Below are 23,363 nucleotides of genomic sequence, written 5' to 3'. Positions count from 1 at the left end.
GCACTCTAGCATGTCGAGCACGTCATGATTATATCTAAATGTAACGGTAGGTATCGTGATACACTGATTGGTACTCAGTCTTTGACGCGGTCATTTATCAATAGAAAATGTGAGGGTCTATTTTCATGTAGAATAATATTAAAATTAGGGTGATATCGAGGTTTGATATTATCAAGTGACGTGTCAAATGAGTCATAAGAGCGATATAATAAACACAGAGGGATTTGAAGCTGTTATGTGTTACCACAACTCGATTAATCAATATGCTAGAACGTCTTGGGTATTTTATATGTATATTTTTGATGTAGTTGTTTGAGGATATATTCGGCGCGAAAGTTGGGTGTAGAGCAGAATAATTGTGAGAGCCCAACACCACCACCAACTCCAACTGGTATATCATCTCTGATTCTCTCCCTCTATTTGTCCAATTCTTCCCCAATTTCAAAACCCTAACGCATCAAAATTCGCAACAATGGTATGCATAAGAAAAGCCACAGTAGACGATCTCCTCCAAATGCAAGCATGCAATCTCCTATGCCTTCCAGAAAACTACCAAATGAAGTATTACTTCTACCACATCCTCTCATGGCCGCAACTCCTCTACGTCGCCGAAGATTACAACGGTAAAATAGTCGGATACGTGTTGGCGAAAATGGAGGAAGAAAGCACTGAATGCCATGGACACATAACCTCGCTTGCAGTTGTTCGAACACACAGGAAATTAGGGTTAGCGACGAAGCTTATGTCAGCGGCGCAATCCGCCATGGAACATGTGTATGAAGCGGAGTATGTTTCGCTTCATGTGAGGAAGAGTAATCGTGCTGCTTTTAGATTGTATACTGAGACTTTAGGGTATAAGATTCATGATATGGAGGCTAAGTATTATGCTGATGGTGAAGATGCTTATGATATGAGGAAGACTTTCAAGGTTAAGACTGCTCATGGGCACAGGCATCATCATCATCATCATCATGGTGGAGGTTGCTGTTCTTCTGCTGGTGTTGTTGGTGGTGAAGTTGAGAAATCCGGGGCGTCGGCGTAATTGGTGAGATAAAAGTTCAGTTCTTGCTGTTGTTTTTGGAATTGTAATGAAACAGGTGTATTGATCATTTTGGTGATTTTGGAAGGATATGTTGTGCGCTGGTTATACTTTGTGTTTTCGATATTGATAATGAGAAATTGATTATATCATGCATTGAATTTCATTTGCAATTAATTTTTGGTATCAATGTGCTTGGAAATCTAATTGAATTTGTTATTGGGAAATGTATACATTTTTCAAAATTCTGGCACGTATTTTGGATACTGTATACGATTGACTGAAATTGTGGGAGTGTTATTTTGAGGTGTGAATTGGCTTTTATGCAATTGTGTGCGCATTTAGAGTAAATGTAGTGTTCATGTTTTGTGAAATCGTGATTTGTGAATTATACCTGTGAATGCTGTGATTGATTGCTTGAGGCGTGTTTCTTTGAATCTCGCTGGAATGTTTTGGCTGCACTGCATTTTACAGTTGACATGGATTCTTGTCAGATTTTGAATTCAGAGACATTGCTAAAAGAATGCTCCGTAATGGTAACATTGACTGATAGAGTGAAAGTGTCGGTCAGGAGTAGTGTCGCCATGTGCTACAGTACTACACCATTCATGTGTACTAGTTTTAGTAAGCAGAATCTGAGTCGAAAGGTGCTAGCTTGCCAAGGTTTTGTTGGAGTATTGCAGCTGCCTCTTTTTAGGTGCTTACGGCATAGTGTGCAGTTGGTCAGTTTAGTTTAATGGATGTATTTTGTGCCTCGACTTTTGTTTGAATTGGAATACTGATGAATTGCTAGTACTTCATTGGGGGATGTTTGATTTAAGATTGTAACTTGTAAGAGCTTGGGCTTCAGCAGCAGTGGTGTGTCAGAAAACTATAAAGTACCAGAGAATTTGGAGTAGGAGGCTTATTCCGATCTTTTCTAGATGTTCTCGTGTTTGCCTGTCTTTCTGTGCTTTCAACGTTCATCGTCATGTGCTTTTGTAAGGAAGAATGACTTGCCGATTCCAAATTGTCATTAAAACAGTTGTAAGATGCTTTAGGTCTGTAGTTCATTTCAGTGCACTTATGTGAAGTTTAGCATTTGCTCTGCTATGCCTTCCATCTTTGATTCATTGCTTTGGTTTCTTGTTTCACTTGGAATCTTTCTTAACTTTGGTATGATTAATTGATTATAGTGTACCACACTATGTCGCTTGCTCTAAAGTCTATCGTCCTATTCTATCAACTTGCCTCGTGCGTCGTCACCTTCTTCTATTACGCTTTAATTTTACCTTGTTTACGAAGTGATGCTCCGTATGTCCTTTACCAAGCTCCTACTTATGAATTGCGTAGTGTGTTAGTTTTGTTCAATACTTTCATTTAAACTTGTACGATATAATAATTACAGAAAGTCTTCCTTTCAAACGGGCTATATATGACCTATTTACAGTTAAATGTAACTCAGTTTAAATGGTCACATTTTACCATAAAAATGATCACATAAGGTTATTTAAAAGGTTCAAGCGGAATTATCTGTGTAATAATTATACGGAGCAACATTTATAAAATTAGCCACATAATATAAACATAGTTGTATTATCTTTTTTAAGTCCATTTTGTGTGGGTTGATCAATCAAAGTTGTTTTGTGTTGTATTATCTTTTTTTAAGTCCAGTTGTATTTCTCTTTCAATAGTATAGGGCGAATGGCTAAGATAAGTAGGTCCATTTCTTTTTCTCTCAAATTCCGTCTATTTTCTCTAATAGAACAATAGTTAAATCACCATTAAAAATGGACGATAGAGCGTCCCAGAATAGAATATGGACTATTGAAAGGAAATTGAAGGAAATGGAGAGATGAATAAATGAAAATGATCCAAATTAGTGTAAAATACATCACACGCGTGTACACGTAGAGCCTAGACATGGACACAGCCAGCATGGTACGACAATAGCCGTATGGGCAAGTCCAAAATACAAAGAAATAAAGTTGCAGTTGACGAATTGGTAAAGCATGCCAAGCAGTCACGACACGACACACCCTGGGTTGCAGGCCATTGCTTGGCCGTCATTTCCATTTGGCCGGCAAGGCACGATATGACACGAAGCTCACCTTCCTTTGCCTGAGCCATGTCTTTTTCTAGTTTCTTCTCCAAATATGGTGGACCAGTACAAATTAATACACGTTCTGGCATAGCCTACTTGACTACTTTCATCTTTAGTAGAGACCATAGAGTAAGTAAATCTTTTGGAGGCATTGTCAAATGACAGTTTGACAATGCAGATTAACAGATTGTCTATAATCTTTGATTAATTAAAAGTGTGTAGTTAAAAGCAAGTGAAAAGAAATGAGATTCCAATGAAGTGGGGGATTTTGTTAGCAAGATAATAGAGCATTGTACGATAATGTTAAACTTGACTCAGCTGGTTTATCAAACAAACAAATTACAAGTGGTATGGTGGGCACTTAACATTATCTTCCTCCCCAATAATTAATAATAGACGAAATGCATGAAAGAGAAGTCACTTTCTTTATACAATTTGTGGCATTGGTGGGAGGAATATGATGTGGGGTGTTTTAATGGATTCATTTGCCACCATTTTCAAAAGAAATCAAATAAAATAAACGTGGATGAATCCTGCATTATGTTAACTAGTCGCAATCATCCTCATCAGCATAATACCCTACAACATTCAATCCCTTGTTTGTGTTGCATGATTGTGGCTGCGCTCTAACTTGCACAACCTCTCTGGATTACCCCGTCCCCGTTCTTTTAGACTCAATTTCGACTCATTTTAAATCCCTCTATTTTGTTCAGTTTTTTTATTCAGTAGGTATACACAATGACCTACTATAAATTTGGTATAGACGAGTCTTATGTCATTTTATGTTACTCCGTATTAATTATTTATTATTAAAACATTAAAACAAGTAATTTTGGACAAGATAAAAAATGTCTCATATGTACAAAAGAATTCCTTATCAACATTACAGGGAGATTAGAGATGAACAGACGGACTAACTAGATCTGTTATGAGCCATGTGACTCGATGCTACCGAAATGGTGCTTATTATTCTTGGTACATTTAATCACCTAAATATAAATCTCAAAGGTGAGCTAATAATTAAATCAGGGAGGAAACAATAATCCAATATTTGTACACTAAACTAAACTAGTCTGAAACATTCATTATGTTTATGTTTCACCTCTTGTTATTGGTTGAACCGACGGGGAACTCTTGGAGTCGGAACAGCAACGTCGCGGCCTAATTTAAGCAACTGTAAGTGATCTGGAATCGTCCGATCAAACAGCCTGTTCTCTGGATTCTCCGCATAGCATACGTAGTAACAGCTCACACATGCATGTGGTAATGCCATTGATATCCTTGTCTGAATCCCACATGTATTATACAAACACGACTTTAATTATTAATCCCTTCTCCGAATATAATAATGTTCACAAAAATCATTCTAACATAAGACTTATTAAAATGTTCACAAAAATCTTGTATAAGATGCTTTTACTAAGAAATTCTAATCATCTATACGGTTTTAAGATCGAGTTTAAAGAACTCCATAAGCAAATTAAGAATATAATCTCTCCGTCTCGGTCAATTGCTTACCTTTTTTTTTTTTTTTTTTTTTATTCGGGGTATCTTTGATTAAAGATAAACAAATGATTCAGATGAAACAGGTATTTCTACGATTAGAAATAAATTTATTTCAAGACTCGGAAATTATGAGCAAGTAGGACATATAGTCCCTAGTTGATCACATGGTCTATAAGCAAATAATACAAAAATGTAGTAGGACAAGTAATGATGAAAAAACTTTGGAAAAAAAGATAGTAAATGAATGATGAGGTTGGTAGGTGAAGAAGAGCAAAAGAAAACCAACCATGAGGTAACCAACAAAGAAGGCAAGCAGAGAAATGGTGGCAGTGAAACCTTTGTGCACCGTATGCGTCCATGGCGCCACCATTATGACGCAGATTGAACCGCTGCATACCCCCGACAGGAAGCACACCGCAGACATTATATCCGCATCAACCATGCTTTCCATTTCTTCCTTCTCAAATAATCCCCATGTATCCTGTGATGCCTTCACAAAACTCTTCCCATATGCTGCTATCTGCCACATTACCCTCATTTCTTATTACTCATTTTTACCAAATATGACAAAAACTTGAGTAAGACGGTTTTATAATACGTTTGTCAACTTTCAAAGCTGCAAACTCACGCCACCGTTTTAAGTGGAATACTAGACCAAATACACTCAAATGTGAAACATCTAATATTAGCAATTCAGTGTGACAGTAAACCTCCATTATGCTTATGTATTAAGTAAGCTATATAAACTCTTATGGAATGAAAAATTAGGTGAAACGGAAAACACATTGCCAAATTGGGAAATACCTGAACATAGGCCCAACCATTGCCAAATCTAAAAATAGAGTTCATACAACTCAAGCAACAATGAGCACAAGAGAACATGAATTCATCTTCACCCTCGACTAAATTCAATCCCCGAGCAAGGATCCTCAACGCTTCAATCGTAGGAACAAAGACCGACCCAAGCGAAGCGCTTCCAAGGTTCTTAGTAAGTGCCCTGTGGAAGCAGAAATATGTGCTGGATTGCATTCCCCTGAGGTAATACAAAGCAATTACTCTACTCACTGTCAAATTGGCCACGTTTCGCATAACCTCAGTAGTCCAAGCTAAGCTCAAAACAAGTCCAATTATCACCAATGGTGGCAAATAGAAATTCAAAGCTCCAATCACAGCTAAAATCCACAACGACATCCATAAAAACCCGGCCACAAGCATGTAATAAGAAGGGTGATTCAAGTCGGGAAATTTCAAGACAGGTTCGAGGGACTTGATCAAGATTTTGATGCAAAAACTAGTTCGTTGTGTGACCCAACACGAGTACAAGCCATTCCCAATGGCGTAAGCAATGAGCGCAACTCCACAGGCATCTGTAGACGGCTTTTGGAAGCAAATTAGGAGAATCCCAGCTGATAATGACATAGCAAAACTACTCCATAATATGAAATGAACCATAAATTTAGGCCAAACTCTAACTGCTTTCTGCCATAAAAATGCCAAAATTATGCTTAGAAAACAAGCTGCTTCAACTTGTGGCAAGTAATACTTCAATATGTCTTGCTCTTTTCTCCGGAACCGCCCGCCTTCTAGAAATCCTTCTATTGCTTTGTATATGAGGAAACCGACAAACCCGATAACCGCAACCTTGTGTAGCATATATATAAATAACCATAGTTTGTTGGTGTATCTTCTTGAGTTCAATGAAATTACTGACGGCGGCTGCTGTTAATATATAAAAATAAAATCTCAAAACATAGCATATTTACCAAACAAAGATACTACATTATACGTACAATTACATTGAACTTTTTTATTGTTTGCGATAAAATAAAGTAACATTTTCAAATAACGGAGATAGAAAAGATGATTGATTACTTGAGGGGTAGGAGTGTTGGTAGGAATGGAGCGAGGCTGAGACGAAGGCGAAGGAGGGCGAGGCTGAGACGAAGGCGGAGGATGAGGGTGAGGGTGAGGGTGAGACAAAGGAGGCGGGGGACGGTGAAAATGAGGAGGAACAGGAGTCCTTAATGGCGGTCTAGAGCCGCCATTGATGACAACTCTTAAAGGGTTGGTAGGATTCAATGTCCTAAGCATTGAAGCATGGAAATTTGTGTCACCACCACCACCACCTACTTTTTTTTCACCTTTCTCCACATGTTCCCCTCCTCCCTTTTCCTTTCCATTTTCTATGTCTTCCCCTGCTTCCTGCAAAAACTCAAAACATGTCAAAATGCAAATTCACTACTTGTACACCTCATTTCAGTGGCGGAACCAATATTTACATTCAGCAGGCGTGAACGATTATAAAAAAAAATATTTAACAAAACATCAAAGTTGACTGCTTCATTTATTATTATGAGGTGTAACAGTCTTACAAGATAATTACGGAACAAAATAAAAATAAAAGACGGGTTAATTATGAAGTGATTATTACGGGTTGTAAGGCGCCCATTGGAGGGAGGAAGGGAGATTGGTGGCCGGCGACGGTGAGGATGTTGGAAAATAGAGAGAGAAGAGAGAGATGTAGTGGAAAGACGTTATTGGGTCAAGTACGTTAAAGTTTGGAGTGATGGTGTTAAATTCTTTCTTCACCTTTTTTTCTTTTCGTTTTTATGGCACTGACAAATCGTACTACTCCACTTGTAATGTTTTTTTTAGGGGGTTACTCGGAACTACGCTCCTCATCCGCGCGTAAAGTCAACTTTCTGTGTGGCTGCCTTCCTTTTTGATGCCTTTGTTGAAAACTTTAAATCATACTGGAATCTCTCGAATTCATGATTGCATTTGCATTTAATCTGAAATAATTAATTGAATAAAACAATACCGTAATAATAATAATGCAAATAAATTGAAGTGAATAAAACGGAACTAAGCTAAATAAACGTAAATGGAATAGATATTGATTGAATTGAGTTGCACCGAAATTAAGTTTAGAAAAGCAACATCTTAGTAAGTTGTCTGGAGAGCGACTTAGGTTTGAGGGTTACTTATGGCTTATAGTATGATTGTGATGAATGATTGGATAAGTGGGACTGTTAAACAGATTACATTTACATAATCTTTACTCCAGAAACACGTACATGGTGGGATCCACTGCTTAATGACAAGTCCATGTCTGAAAGTTGCGTACATTTGTATCGTTGATATGGCATTACGGTTCTTCTTACATCATCAGCTCTATCATACTGTAACCCTTTCAAAATTGCAGCATTTGGACGATTTTGTTCTACTGCAAATTCTGTTAGTATCAACTTGTAAAGTATCACGTCATGAGTTCTGGAATATACCCCCTTACTCCTAACCGCAACGATCATAATCTGGCTACAACAACTCTTCCTAAGATTACTTCCTTGTAAACAAAAGCAGCTATTTATACACGTACTTAAAAAAAAAAAAAAGAGTACAAAAGTGTAACTTTGCGTCTCAAAGGCTTTGGTCTATGATAAAGTAAAACGGTCTAATGTAAGCAACCTCGCCCCTATGTTGAACCCAGAATAGGGTATTTCCGAGTGGCTTCCAACAAAAAAGACATTCGCAAATCGCAATCTTCATTGACAACATGCTCTTTTCAGAAATAGAACACCTATGTTCAGTGGATATTGAGTCGAGTGTAAGATTAATATCTAATGCTTGTAAATCTTACTTTCATTCTCAACTAAGGACGTGTAGCTTAAAGTGTTGAAGGAAACAAATTTTGGTAAAAAAATAAAGAGAAGAAACAAAAAAACTACACATGCGATAGCTAGGTGGTGATAACTAACAACGGTCACCTGCAACTTCTGGTCATGAAACAAGCCCAATATTTTAATCAATCTGACAATCACAATAACCGGAAGATGGAAGATATCTCGTGCGAGCAACAAAAACATTTCAAGGGAGTAAATATATAATTGCATATTTTTTGTTCATTTGTTATAACAATTGAAAGAGTTTAGAATCTCATTACTCATAAGCTTATATAGCTCAATTCGGCAACCAACATATAAAACTACAAAGTATGCCATATAAAAAAAGGAAGTGCTAGATCTCACAACTTAAGAGTCTTAGACGACTGCTATCTTTTGTTCCTAGGACGGTTCTCTATCAAAAATCCATCTACATTTGGTAGCGACTTTGTTCCCAAACAATTTCATCTCCTACTTCTTTGAACTGCCTGACTCCTGTGACGGCTTGATAATACTTAGATGTCCACCTTCCTTGCAAGCTACAGTGGCTGCTTTCATCTCATTGCAGTTATTTATGAACTTGGTTATTTCCTGGTTGCATTCAAGTACCCAAGACTCGTGTCAATAACATTAAATATGGCCGGCCGCTACCAGATTAGAAAAGACATCAGGGTATCTACCAACTTCAGCAGTTTAGCACTTGACATATCAATACTGAAATCAAGAAGACAAGCTATAACTCTAACACATGCACGCTTATTGACAATCACCATCAAAATTATGTTTTCTCAATGAAAAAAAAAGAGCTAAAATCATGTTAGCCTAACGAAGTAGTGATTCAAAGTGGTATTTACGGCATTCCAAGAATGAAATTATGTTGGCAGTATAACATTAACAACTCTGTATCCCCATGATCACATAACTTCAGTTAAGCAGCTAGGATCAACCGCCTTTCCAATACAGGAGTCCCACCGTGTCAAGATAGATGACAATTTCACACTTTCAGAGACTGCGGTTACATCAATTAGCAGAATGAATACATTAGAAAATCATACTAAGACCAACTAAGGCCTGGTTAATTTGGACTTAATTTCAGTTAACTGCAGTTCAGTTCAGTTCTGTTCATTTCAGTTGGGTCCTTTCAGTTAATATCAATCCAAAAGAACGAGGCCTGAGTATCTAAAACTCGTACCACGTAACTAAACATGTAAAATAGAAAACAAACAACAGAATCAAACAAAGAAAAGCAGAAAAAGATAGAAGAGCATACTCGATCCGCATCCATAGCCTTAGAAATCTTGGACGGCTTAATAGCCCTCTTTCCTGATAATTAAACATCATAATAAGTATACAAGGCTAAAAGATAAGATATAGAAATAAGGACGTAACACGATCAGTGGCGGAGCTAAGGGGCCTACCTTTGCGAATATGAGCGTCTTTGCCATGGCGACTAGCAGGAATGATCTTCTTCTTCTGTTGACCTTTGAACAAATTGGCCTTTTGCGTCATCTCTGCTGTTTGCAGCAACTGAGATGGATGGATGGATGGATGGATGGGAAATTAAAAGGGGTTTATGAATTTTCTAGGGTTCTGCAATTAATTTGAGGGAGAGAACCAAAGAAGTATGCAAAGGCCAACCGCCAACCTGCCAAACAAGTAACGCAGGGTTTGGGTTTTCTTTGTGGGCTGACCCATTTTAGTGTTTACTGTTCAGTCCATCTCATTATAGACGGACACTATCCGTCAATACTAAGGATGACAACGGGCCGGATCTGGACCGGATCCAGCTAGATCCAGATCCAGATCCGCATTTTCCACATTGAATCCAGATCCGATCCATATCCGACGGGTCCAATTTTCTCAGATCCATATCCATATCCGACGGGTCCGGGTCGGATCTGGATGCTATGCGGATCTAAGGCAATATCAAAATAAACAACAAACACAATAGTGTTATAAGTTAAGTAACACGACCTACCCATGCGATATTAAGTGTGCCAATAACAAACTAGGTCAGTGGCATATTATACGCACACAATAGCATTTCAACTTCATCTTTCAAAACTACGAAGTGGCATAGAGTCTACAAAATTCAATGTTAGTGGCCAAATTAAGTGGCATAATTGGTAACAATCACTAAGTTACGTCATGCACTACCAACTTTTATTTTTTTTATACGAATTTTTTCTTCAATTGGGGTTGAAAACCAAAAAAATTAACAAAATGGGGTTCGTTTCAAACTTATTACCCAAAATGGGTCCACGTCATCACCGAAGCTAAGCTCGGATTCAAATCGTTCTCCCCCTAAGCGACCATATCCTGGGCGAAAAGTAAATCGAATTGATATTAGGGCAATGCGTTTTTGAATCAAGTCGCTTAGCGGACAAGCGACTTTGCAACAAAGTCGCCTTGGGGGTAAGCGACCAGACTTTAAAGCAATTTACAAAAAAAAAAAATCAAATCGCTTTTGGGGGGTGAGCGATTAGACTCCAATTCAATTTTTTTAAAAAAAATCAAATAATATTGCAATGAAGGAGTCGAACACAGCACTAACGGGGTTATTGCTTGCATTTTATCCACCAGAGTAAGAACGATTCTATGAACAGTAATTGTGCTTTAGTTTTTAAAATCAGTTAAAACTCGCTATATAATTAACTGTTATAAGAATTAATTTCTTGTTTAATACAGTACATAAATATTAAATTAGCCTGGTGGTTGGTGTATGTTAACTAAAGCTGTGAGGTCATGTGTTCAATCTGCAGCACCTGTATTATTATTTTTTTTGGCAAATAATCTACAAAGTCGCTCTCCCAGAGAACGATTTTGTACCAAAGTCAATCTTTTTATTTAATTTTCTCCTTATTTACAAGGCACTAAGGTCGCTAAGGGGGATAGCGACTTAACCCCAAATCGTCCTCCGGTTCAGCGACTTTAATCCTTAATCTAGTTTCGCCAAAACCGATCCTACGTGGATCCATTTTAGATAATTAATTTCAAAATCAACCCATTTCGTTAAGTTATTTGTTATTGGACCCTATTTACTTGTGAAGTAAGTAAATGAGTAATTTGATAATTTTTTTTTTATTGAAAACGGGTCTGCGGATCGGAACTGGATCTGTGTGGTGAGATACAGATCCATATCCGCTTTATAACTAATGGATCCATATCCGATCCATATCCAACGGGTCCCAAAAATTAGGATCCATATCCGATCCATGCCGGTCGGATCCTGCGGATCTGGAGCGGATCCTGGATCCATTGTCATCCCTAGTCTATACCTATAGACGGATAGTGTCCGAGACGGATAATGTCCATCTATAATGAGAATTTGTGTTTAGTGTTAGCTTACTATAGCTTACATTTGATATCCGTTGATAATTCGGCCACGATTTACTTCGAGTACGCGATAATATTAATGAACTTCCCATTTTACCCCTGTTTTTTTACTTTTAATTAGGGTTATGCTTATGGGCGTTGATTTTCGCAGTACACATTTTACTCATCGTAGTACACTTTTAACCATCCTACCTTTCTCATTTCCCCCACTCATTCTCCCTCTGATTTTTTTCCCTCTCTATCTTTTCTAACCTACCAACTTCATCTGAACTCCTCCCTTTCTCTTAGTACCACCATGTTTGACAACTTTGTCTCCCTCAATGCCGTCAAAATATCCAGCCATGTCGCCGTCGTATATAAAATCAATACTTTCTTCAGTTTAAATTATTGGGTTAATTAGACGATTTTGTATTCGAACTCAGTCCTGATCCGAAATACCCAACCACCGGCGTGATGGCACTACGCCGTCCTAGAGCGTAATGGAACATCGCAACAGTGTTTTCGATGTACCGCCTTAAAGATAAACAACCTTCATCCAAAAGTTAGTTCCGAATGTTCGTATACGTCAAGTATCAATCTGCAGACGAATTCTGACCATGGCAAATTTTGATCCAAAAGTGACGGGTTGATTGTAGCAGGGTCTTGATTTACTCGTTTTAAATATATTCTTGAATTGTATATGAAAAATGCAATTTGATTGTTTCTTGATTAATTGGTATTGTTAATCAATTGGTTAGGTGTGCGGACGCGGGCCCACGGGGTTCGCTTGGGATAAACAAGCTTTTGCATTTGTGGAGTCGCCACCAATTTATTGTGGAAAATTGGAAATCGTTCGAATACTTCGTGCCATGTCAAGACACAAAGTAGTGACATGAACACCAAGAATTCGTTACTGTAATACTCCGTATTTATAAGTCTTGGGGTACTCTATCGAGTAGCCCTTACTCTGTCGAGTAAGGGTAGGTTGCGAAATAAAATAGTTTCTGACCTGTTGGGTACTCGATCGAGTAAGGGGGTACTCGATCGAGTACCTTGGGTACTCGATCGAGTGTCCGGTTTTACGGGGAATTTTCTCGGGTTTTGTTAATTATGCGATTAAGGTATTTAAGTATCGTCGTCATTGTTTTAAATCACTTTTACAAAACCTAAAACCCTGTTTAAGAGAGAAAGCAACCAGTTCATCTTCCTAATCGCATTCTTAGCAATTCCGGAGTTCGAGACGGTCGATTCTTGTCGTTATTCGTATCGTTGAGTTCCTTGCGTCGAGGGTAAGATCTACGTACTCTTTTTATTGTTTTTCCCTTGAATTGGTTAAACCCTAATTTAGAGATTGGGGGTTTTTGTGTGTAGTATGTGATGTGTAGCCTCTATGTGTTATATGATAGGAGGAGGGTTCGTAGAAGAGGCTTTTGATACAAATTGTTGATACCGTCCTGATCATTTTGTGCTTTCCGAGTAGGATTTCCTACTCGGTATTAGTCCCATAATGGGATATTGGTGATGTCTTTGTATTTGGTTGTTTGATATAATGATTGTCTTGTGTTTGTGGTTGTGATTGCTTGTTGATGGTTCTCGAGATGCGTTCTCGGCTGAGTGGGGTCACTTGCGGGAGTGACTTCACGCCCTAGTTTCGCCCTTCGTGGAACCCGCCACGGAAGGGGATGTGCACATTAATGGACAGGGTTATCGCTCACTATGTGGAGCGGGGATTTGGTGGGTGCAGGCTGCGGTCCCCCATCGCGGGGCTGGTCCGGTGGACGATCGGGATTGAGATGATGGGAGTTGGTGGCGTGTGTGTGTGTGTGTGTGACAGTTCAGCTGTCTGTTTATCTTATTATTGTTATCTATATTGATTGTGTGATTAGTACTGACCCCGGTGTTGTTTTGTAAACCTGCGGTGATCCATTCGGGGATGGTGAGCAGATATTGAGCAGGTATTGAGATGAGTACTGGGATAGCTGGGATGCCACGACATGATGATAGGAGTCTTCCGCTGTAGCCTTTAGTTTATTTACATTTTAGTTAGACAGTCAGTTTGAGAATAATGTATCGTACTTTTGGTTTGGTTTTGAGGATTGTAACTATTCGCTAAATTATTTATAATAAACGTTGTTTCTTTATTGTTGTTTGATTATCATTGCCTCGGGTAACCGAGATGGTAATGTCTTCATACCTGAGTGGTCCTGGTAAGGCACTTGGAGTATGGGGGTGTTACAAATGGTATCAGAGCGACGATCCTGAAACCTGTAACCAATGAACTTAATGAACATAGGGAGTCAATTAAAATGAACTCGGGGTAAAAGTTGTGGGAGCTAGTGCAAAGGCTTGGGAGACGTCCTAAAGTCGCAGGGGTCGCCCTACAACTTTGAACCGGTCACATGGGGGAAGTGTTTGTCGAGTCGTATGTGTGTTTGGTTAACTTGTTTACGGATGTGATGGAATGTGTTAGTTGTTGGATGTTGAAGTAGAAAGTTGAGCATGTGAAAGAAAATGATGATATGAGGAAATTTGTTGATGAAATGATAACATGTTGGATGATTTACAATGTGGCATTTAATAATATGATGAAATGGTTTCGTAGATAGTAGAAAAGATGCGTAATATGCTTATTATGATATAATGTGGTTTATAAAGTTTAGCATGTTAGCATATGACGTAACATGCGGGTAGCTCTTACGAATTAGTGTTACTCGATCGAGTGGGACTGACTCGATCGGGTGGGTTTTTGCGATTTTGAGTCCGGAATCGAGTTTTGGGGCACTCGATCGAGTAACTAGGGGTACTCGATCGAGTAGAGAAATCACTCGATCGAGTAGCCTAGATACTCGATCGAGTAGATAAGAGATCGAAGGTCTGTTTGGGTCTGAAGTTTGGGTACTCGATCGAGTACGTGGGGCACTCGATCGAGTAGCCCGTTACTCGATCGAGTGTGTTTGGGAACTCGATCGAGTGGGTTCTGGGCAGCGTGTTTTCGTGTTTTGAGGTTTAGTACGTGTGTTTATGTTTACCCTTTCTTATATAGCTTCAAGATGCCGCCCAAGAGAACTGCCTTGTATGCGAGAGCTGAGCTTATGACCGTGGATGACATCGTTAAGATGTTAGAGCACCAGGATGCTCTTATTGAGACTCTGAAGAGAGTGAATGAGGACAAGGATAAGAATAAGGAGAAGGAGGCTGATCATTCTAAAATCAGCCTCTATATTGCGAGGTTTAACCCGAAAGAGTACAAGGGAGTTGGGGAGCCTAATCTGCTTGATAGTTGGCTGAGAGAGATGGAGAACATCTTAGACTTGGTTCATTGTCCTGATGAGATGAGAGTGGAGCAGTGCGTTCTATCCGAGGGAGGCGCGGGCAAGTGGTGGGATTCGGTGAAAGTGAGTGCTAAGGAGATATATACAAACCAAGGCTTACCTGCTATACCTTGGGAGGAGTTTCGTAGGGCTGTGAGAAAGGAGTTTGTACCGGAACATGTGAGGAGTAAGTTGAGAGAAGAGTTTGATGGTTTTAAGATGACTGCTGAGATGTCTGTGGCTGAGTACTACAGGCTGTTCAATGAGAAGTCTAGGTACGCTGAAGACATGGGTTTGAGTGAGGAGAATTTGGCATTGAGGTTTGAGAGGGGGTTGACCACCAAGATTATGGATAAGTTACCCGTGGGGATCCTTACTGATGTTAAGGAAGCTTATGAGAGGGCTGGGAGAGCGGAGAGGTTGGTGGAGATGGCTCAGGAGAGGTCAGGTGGTGAGAAGAGGAAGTCTGAGAGCGAGGGTGGTGGCCAAGCGAATCACAAGAAAGGCAACCACAATCAGTCTAAAGGATTTTCTTCTGGGTCTGGGTTTAGTGCTGGGGCTTCCTTTGGGCATGGCCGTGGAAGTGTGAGTAGTAGTTGGGGAGTGACCTGCTATGGTTGTGGTGGTGTAGGCCACAAGAGACACGAGTGCACTAGTGCACCGGGATCTTTTCAGAGACTTGCACAGAGCTTCGCGAGCAACAGACCGGCTGGATCATGGCCAAACCGGGGAAGTCAGAGTTACCAGAGTGGAGGCAACCGCAACGGCGGTAATTCTTATCAAAAAACACCGACGAACAACAACAACAATCAAGGGTCGGGTGCTAAGCCGACCGCATCGGCCAAGATCTTGTCCGGGGAGGTGGACGGAAGACCATGTGAGTTATTCATGATGGAGAAGAAGGCGGTGAGGAGGATGCGCACGTTATCACCGGTACATTCCTTGTTAATGGTATTCCTACCTTTGTTTTGTTTGATTCGGGGGCTTCTCAGTCGTTTGTGTCTTCGAGTCATGTAAAACAGTTGGGTTTGAGAGTATAGAAGTCTGTTAGTGAGCAAGTTTTCATGCCTTCGGGTGAGTCTGTATCGTGTGGGAGATTGTTTAGAGATGTACCTATGATAGTTGGGCAAGTTGATTTCCCTGTAGACTTGCTAGAGTTTCCTTTTAACGGTTTTGAGATGATAGTTGGGATGGATTGGTTAGGAAAGTATAAAGCTAAGATAGACTGTCATCAAAAGAAAGTGTCCTTAAGAGGTCCAAAGGGTGTTAGTGTGTCTTATCGTGGGTTTCTAGTCAAACCCAAAGTTAAGTTGATTGCAGCTGTCACATTGAAGTCTTATCTGAGGAAGGGATGTCCTTTGATCCTGTGCCATGTGAGAGATGACCGGATAGAGAGCCCTGCAGTGGATGAGATACCAGTGGTGGGGGAGTTTGCGGATGTTTTTCCAGAGGAGATTCCGGGGTTACCACCGAAGAGGGAGATAGATTTCACCGTTGAGTTGAAGCCAGGGACGGGGCCAATCTCTAAGGCACCGTACCGTATGGGTCCTAAGGAGATGGAGGAACTTAGGAAACAGATTGGATGATCGATAGAGAGAAGGGATACATTAGACCAAGTGTATCGCCTTGGGAGCACCATTCTCTTCGTAAAGAAGAAAGATGGGAGCTTGAGGTCAGTGCATAGATTACGGGGAGAGCGAACCGTGTGACGATAAAGAACAAGTATCCTTTGCCAAGGATAGATGACCTGTTTGATCAGTTGAGTGGTGCAACAGTCTTTTCTAAGATTGATTTGAGGTCAGGGTACCATCAGGTGAAGATTAGAGAGGTGGACATACCAAAGACAGCTTTCACGTCGAGGTATGGCCATTACGAGCATGTGGTGATGCCGTTTGGGTTGTCTAATGCGCCGGCAGTGTTTATGGATTTGATGAATAGAATCTTCAGACAGTTCTTGGACCAGTTTGTAGTGGTATTCATCGACGATATCTTAGTCTACTCCAAGACTAAGGAGGAGCATGAGGAGCATTTGAGGATCGTGTTGTAGACTTTGAGGGATCATGAGTTGTATGCCAAGCTGTCCAAGTGTGAGTTCTGGTTAGAGAAAGTTGCTTTTCTAGGGCATGCAATCTCTAAAGATGGGGTAGCTGTGGATCCGGCGAAGATTGAGGCAGTGACAAAGTGGGAAGCACCAAAGAATGTTGCTGAGGTTAGGAGTTTCTTGGGTTTAGCTGGATACTACAGACGGTTCGTGAAAGATTTCTCCAAGATAGCTAGACCGATGACAGCGTTGATGAGGAAAGAGAACAGGTTTCGTTGGGATGAGAGTTGTGAGACGGCGTTCCAAACATTAAAGGAGCGTTTGACCACAGCTCCTGTCTTAGCATTGCCTGAAGGGAGCGAGAACTTTGAGGTTTATACAGATGCCTCGAAGAATGGGCTGGGATGTGTGTTAATGTAGAATGGTAAAGTGATTGCCTATGCTTCTAGGCAGTTGAAGCCTTATGAGGAGAATTACCCTACTCATGATCTGGAGTTGGGTGCAGTGGTGTTTGCTCTCAAGATTTGGAGACATTACCTTTATGGAGCAATATTTAAGGTATTTTCTGATCACAAGAGTCTCAAGTACATCTTCACGCAGAAGGAGTTGAACATGAGACAGAGGAGGTGGATGGAGCTGATTGGCGATTACGACATGGAGATTATCTACCATGAAGGGAAGGCCAATGTTGTTGCTGATGCTTTGAGTAGGAAGAGTGTACATTCCTTGTGTACAGCTCTATCTTTGATGAGGCTGAGGGATGAGGTAGCGAGCTTTGGGATACATATGATGCAGAAAGGAGATGCCGTGGGTGATATAACAGTACATCTGGAGTTTTATGATGATATTCGGGATAAGCAGGCTTTGGATCCTAAGATAGTGGAGTGGAGAGCTGGAGTAGAGAAAGGGACTGTGTCCCGGTTTTCTATTCATACAGATGGTAGTTTGAGGTTTGATGGTAGGTGGTGTGTTCCTAATGACGAAGAGTTGAAAAAGACAATCATGGCAGAGGCGCATTGCACACCATATTCAGTTCATCCAGGTGGAGACAAGCTATACAAGGATTTGAAGAAAACGTTTTAGTGGCCTGGGATGAAGAAAGAGACAGCTGAGTTTGTGTCCCGTTGTTTGACATGCCAGAGAGTTAAAGGGGAACAAAATGACGACCGCAAGGTAAGATTCAGTCCTTAGAGGTGCCTGAGTGGAAGTGGGAATCCATTTCCATGGATTTCATTGTGGGTTTGCCAAAGAGTCAACAAGGTAACAACATGATTTGGGTGATAGTGGATCATCTGACCAAGTCAGCTCACTTTGTTCCAATGAAAGATACATGGACTAAGGCACAATTGGCCATGGCCTATCGAAAGAACGTGCTTAAGTTACATGGAGTCCCTAAGGACATAGTGTCTGACAGAGATGCGAGGTTTATATCGAGGTTTTGGAAAGAGTTGCAGGAATCGTTGGGAACAACTTTGAAGATGAGTACAACATTTCATCCTGCGACGACGACGGCAGACGAGAGAACAATCAAGACACTTGAGGATATGTTGCGAGCTTGTGTGATGGATTTTGGTGGTAGCTGGGAGCAGAGGTTGGACTTGATAGAGTTTTCTTACAACAACAGCTATCACACCAGTATTGGCATGGCACCGTTTGAGGCTTTGTATGGGAGGAGATGTAGGAGTCCAACCTGTTGGGACGACAGCGCTGAGGCAGTGGTTTTAGGACCAGAGATGGTGCATGAGATGGTGGAACAGATTAAGATGATCAGGGAACGGATGAGAGCAGCCCAGGATCGACAAAAGAGTTATGCAGATCTACATCGTCGGGACATATAGTTTCAAGTTGGGGACAAAGTTCTTTTGAAAGTGTCTCCTATGCGTGGGGTTATGAGATTTGGGAAGAAAGGCAAGCTAAGTCCGAAGTTTATAGGGCCTTATGAGATCTTAGAGCGAGTTGGGGAAGTTGCTTATCGTCGGCTTTACCACTGCGTTAGAGAGAGTGCATAATGTGTTTCATGTATCGCAGCTGCGGAAGTATGTGAGTGACCCGTCACATGTGTTGGAGGCAGAGAGCTTAGAGCTAGATGAGTCCTTATCATATCTGGAGGTGCCTAAGCAGATTCTAGACCGAAAGGTTAGAAAGACTAGGAGTGGTGAGACAGTTACGCAAGATCCTGTGGTCTAACCACGAGACCGAGGAAGCTACATGGGAGCCAGAGGAAGCTATGAAAGAGCGTTACCCTTTCCTCTTTGATCGGGTATGTATGGTTACGGGGACGTAACCTTGTTTCTTTTAGGGGGTAGGAGATGATCGCGAGCGCTTTTAAGAGTTTTATACACCTTTTATATGTAGTGTCGGTATGTTTGTCGGGATGAGTTGGGTTAGTATCATGTCTTATGTTGTATTTTGTTTGGCTTTTGAGTCGGGAATGTTGTGGGAGTACCTTTGTTTAGTAGTGGTTTGAACTTCGGGGACGAAGTTCCTTTTAAGGAGGGAAGACCGTAATACTCCGTATTTATAAGTCTTGGGGTACTCTATCGAGTAGCCCTTACTCTGTCGAGTAAGGGTAGGTTGCGAAATAAAATAGTTTCGACTGTTGGGTACTCGATCGAGTAGTCAGGTACTCGATCGAGTAGGGGGGTACTCGATCGAGTACCTTGGGTACTCGATCGAGTGTCCGGTTTTACAGGGAATTTTCTCGGGTTTTGTTAATTATGCGATTAAGGTATTTAAGTATCCTCGTCATTGTTTTAAATCACTTTTACAAAACCTAAAACCCTGTTTAAGAGAGAAAGCAACCGATTCATCTTCCTAATCGCATTCTTAGCAATTCCGAGTTCGAGACGGTCGTTCTTGTCGTTATTCGTATCGTTGAGTTCCTTGCGTCGAGGGTAAGATCTACGTACCCTTTTTATTGTTTTTCCCTTGAATTGGTTAAACCCTAATTTAGAGATTGGGGGTTTTTGTGTGTAGTATGTGATGTGTAGCCTCTATGTGTTATATGATAGGAGGAGGGTTCGTAGAAGAGGCTTTTTGATACAAATTTGTTGATACCGTCTGATCATTGTGCTTTCCGGGTAGGATTTCCTACTCAGTATTAGTCCCATAATGGGATATTGGTGATGTGCTGTATTTGGTTGTTTGATATAATGATTGTACTGTGTTTGTGGTTGTGATTGCTGTTGATGGTTCTCGAGATGCGTTCTCGGCTGAGTGGGGTCACTTGCGGGAGTGACTTCACGCCCTAGTTTCGCCCTTCGTGGAACCCGCCACGGAAAGGGATGTGCACATTAATGGACAGGGTTATCGCTCACTATGTGGAGCGGGGATTTGGTGGGTACGGCTGCGGTCCCCCACTGGCAGGGCTGGTCCAGTGGACAGTCAGGATTGAGATGATGGGAGTTGGTGGCGTGTGTGTGTGTGTGACAGTTCAGCTGTCTGTTTATCTTATTATTGTTATCTATATTGATTGTGTGATTAGTACTGACCCCGGTGTTGTTTTGTAAACCTGCGGTGATCCATTCGGGGATGGTGAGAAGATATTGAGCAGGTATTGAGATGAGTACTGGGATAGCTGGGATGCCACGACATGATGATAGGAGTCTTCCGCTGTAGCCTTTAGTTTATTTACATTTTAGTTAGACAGTCAGTTTGAGAATAATGTATCGTACTTTTGGTTTGGTTTTGAGGATTGTAACTATTCGCTAAATTATTTATAATAAACGTTGTTTCTTTATTGTTGTTTGATTATCATTGCCTCGGGTAACCGAGATGGTAATGTCTTAATACCTGAGTGGTCCTGGTAAACTTGGAGTATGGGGGTGTTACAGTTACCCTTAGCATTCTATATCTAGAATTACTCTCGTGGATGCCAATGAACACGGATGTTCACAGAGATCTGGAGTAAGGGGTGAGAGTACGTATTAGGAAGCTCTTTTGATCTAACACCTAATCCCGCCCGCCTCGATAGCAGCCTCTACTAATGATTAGGGAAGTTATCTATACTTGATATGTTGAAGGTTATATGCATGCAATGCAACATCCAACGTTTTAATCCTAGCATGTGAAGATTAAACTAAGTCGGTGAACACGTAATTTAACATGTACTAATGTCGAGGTAGAAATTTAGGTTAATTGCATGTGAAATCATACAAACAATAAACGATAAAGAAATAAAGAAAATACAATAATTACAATGGATTAATTGATTTACGTCGAAAATACACTTAAAACGGATGGTTTTGGAAAAGAAAAGGAAAATAAATTAACGAACAAATTATTAGGTGATAATACGAGTAATAGTTAATTAGTACGTAAACTAACGAATTAGGTCAAAGCAACAACGGAAGTTCAGTGGTAAAATTCAACCCGGAACAGGCGCAACAGAGCTGCGTCCTTTGGAAGAGGCGCAGTGGTTACTGCGTCTGTTCCCGAGGCGAATTCTGGCTGTGAAGCCGGAATTGCATGCCGTTAATGCTCATTGGTGAATTTAATGATCGATTATGAATATTCGACTCAGATAGAAGGGGTTTAATGGATTATTTACATGCAAATTAGTCGTAAAAACAATAAAACATGAGATAAAACTAATTAGAACAAATAATTACAAGATTAATTATGAGATTAATAATTAAATAAAATAGGTTGGTTAGGCTATCAATGCTAAACTATATTACTGATTATAACGATAAATAAAAGATAAAAATATACAAAAGATGAATTCCAGAGACTTGATATTAATGAATCGAATCTCTAAAACTCGGATTTGATTTAGTGACGAAAACCCGCAAATATGAATTACTTGAGATTTAGGTTGGTAATAAAAGGGGACAAATTATTAATGAATTATATGCTAAAACTATTATGTTAATGAAATAAGAACAAGCAAAGACGAAGCGAAAATAAACAGACGAATTAAACAAAAGACGAAGGAAGAAGAAGGAAAGCAGGAACTGCGGCAGCCTCAGGAAGAGGCGCAGCAGGTCTTGCGTCCCTTCGAAGAGGCGCAGCAGTTGCTGCGTTCCTTCTCGACATATGACTCCCGTTAATCCGTAAAAAAGATTTAAAAAAAGGGTTTTATAAATCGGTTTTGAATATATTTTCGACGTAAATCTTACAATGATGATAACAAAAATAAAAACAATAATAAAAAAAATGGGATTTACACCCTTAGAGTTACATGTTTGACGAAACGAGATTAACTAAGTTAACGTTTAGTGATGCTCGACTCGAATGTATGACGAAAGTGCCCTCTATGAGGAGATTAAACAAGATCGATTGAGTTGATTGATGTGGAGTTGTTCAAATTTGGCGGTCATGCAAAACGAGGCTGGTAATCAGAAGGATCTGAGCTTACGTGGTCGAAAGTTCAAGCACGTAGACGCCAAAAAGCAAGAGCGTGATCTTAGAATGCAAAGGGAGAAGAGAAGGGCGGACACTCGCGTGAGAAATATGTGAGGCCGAAGGCTTCTATTTATACTAATCACGCGAAGGAAATAAGGTTTCGGTAAAACTTTGGAAGTAAATCTCGAAAAGATTTGAAAGTACGCAGAAAGGAGCTGGGGAAGAGGCACAGCACCTGCTGCGTCCTTTCCCCAAGGGTTTCCTCCTGCGGAAGAAAGATTTTCCGCGTTTCTATTATGGAATTGCGGTTGATCTTAATTTCCTTATTATATAAAATATAATTTCGGGATATAACTTACCAAAAATATTAAAAGATTGAAAATATGGAATAGAAATATCCGGAACACTCCAGAATATTCTGACTCGGCATTTTAAACGGTTATTAGAAAATGAAGACGGTTTTTGACCCGTTCTCCAAATGTACTCTAATTACTGTCAAAACGACCGTAGCGGCGCGTAGATGAAGACCAAGGGGTAAACACAAATATTTGAGCTATCAGTTGACGATAAAATTACGAACTGTCATAAATCGTTCCGTGTACCAAACATGCGGCCCAATCATCACCGGGTGGCTTGCGGGAGGTGCAGAAATGAGGTATCTACAGAGCCCCCACTTTGACTGAGGCTTGGACAAGGCGAAAGTCAAAGTATAGCCATCGGGTCAATCGAAGATTACAACCTGACGACTATGGCGACGCGAGGCGGCTCAAGGGGTCTAAGCCAAGGACCTGTCGTCGGGAACATTTTAGAGTATGTCGACTATCGGGGAGGGTCGTTTAAAGTCCATTAGACTACGTAAAGAGGCTGGCCAGCCATAAGAAGAGACCATACCTAAAATCTCGTGAGACTCCAAGGGGAAACGAAACGTAATATCAAAGGACAACAGGACGTAGGCAGGAACTGTTGGGACAAATCTGTTTGGGTCGGTTTTTTCAAACAAACTTCGGTAAAAACTTGAGATTGAGGTTGAACTGGACTCCACTTGTTGAGAGGAACAATT

The 23,363-nt window shown here is 40.5% G+C and overlaps 3 protein-coding genes across 4 annotated transcripts; 1 reads left to right on the top strand and 2 right to left on the bottom strand.

The window, feature by feature from the left end:
* The first annotated feature begins 202 nt into the window (after positions 1 to 202).
* Positions 203 to 1,200, top strand: LOC141643242 (N-terminal acetyltransferase A complex catalytic subunit NAA10). The gene has a single exon (XM_074452308.1). The coding sequence runs from the start codon at positions 473 to 475 to the stop codon at positions 1,040 to 1,042; it is 570 nt and encodes a 189-aa protein (XP_074308409.1). The 5' UTR covers positions 203 to 472; the 3' UTR covers positions 1,043 to 1,200.
* Positions 1,201 to 3,952: 2,752 nt separating this feature from the next.
* Positions 3,953 to 7,641, bottom strand: LOC141643238 (protein PNS1). 2 transcript variants are annotated; one of them, XM_074452302.1, is made up of 5 exons: positions 7,060 to 7,641; positions 6,501 to 6,830; positions 5,433 to 6,347; positions 4,915 to 5,148; positions 3,953 to 4,407 (listed from the first exon to the last, which is right to left on the bottom strand). In XM_074452302.1, the coding sequence occupies exons 1-5, from the start codon at positions 7,075 to 7,077 to the stop codon at positions 4,231 to 4,233; spliced, it is 1,674 nt and encodes a 557-aa protein (XP_074308403.1). In that variant the 5' UTR covers positions 7,078 to 7,641; the 3' UTR covers positions 3,953 to 4,230. The 2 variants fall into 2 exon arrangements, with proteins under 2 accessions (XP_074308403.1, XP_074308405.1); XM_074452304.1 differs by having other exon boundaries at positions 5,433 to 6,344; positions 7,060 to 7,585.
* An 852-nt stretch (positions 7,642 to 8,493) lies between these two features.
* LOC141643239 (uncharacterized) lies at positions 8,494 to 9,955 on the bottom strand. Its single transcript, XM_074452305.1, has 3 exons — positions 9,709 to 9,955; positions 9,561 to 9,613; positions 8,494 to 8,881 (listed from the first exon to the last, which is right to left on the bottom strand). The coding sequence occupies exons 1-3, from the start codon at positions 9,797 to 9,799 to the stop codon at positions 8,762 to 8,764; spliced, it is 264 nt and encodes an 87-aa protein (XP_074308406.1). The 5' UTR covers positions 9,800 to 9,955; the 3' UTR covers positions 8,494 to 8,761.
* Between the last annotated feature and the right edge of the window lie 13,408 nt (positions 9,956 to 23,363).

This window comes from Silene latifolia, chromosome 2, assembly GCF_048544455.1.
Source record: "Silene latifolia isolate original U9 population chromosome 2, ASM4854445v1, whole genome shotgun sequence".
In the NCBI taxonomy this organism is placed as follows: domain Eukaryota; kingdom Viridiplantae; phylum Streptophyta; class Magnoliopsida; order Caryophyllales; family Caryophyllaceae; genus Silene; species Silene latifolia.
The sequence above is the reverse complement of the archived record's forward strand: the minus strand, read 5'-3'. Positions and strand labels throughout refer to the sequence as shown.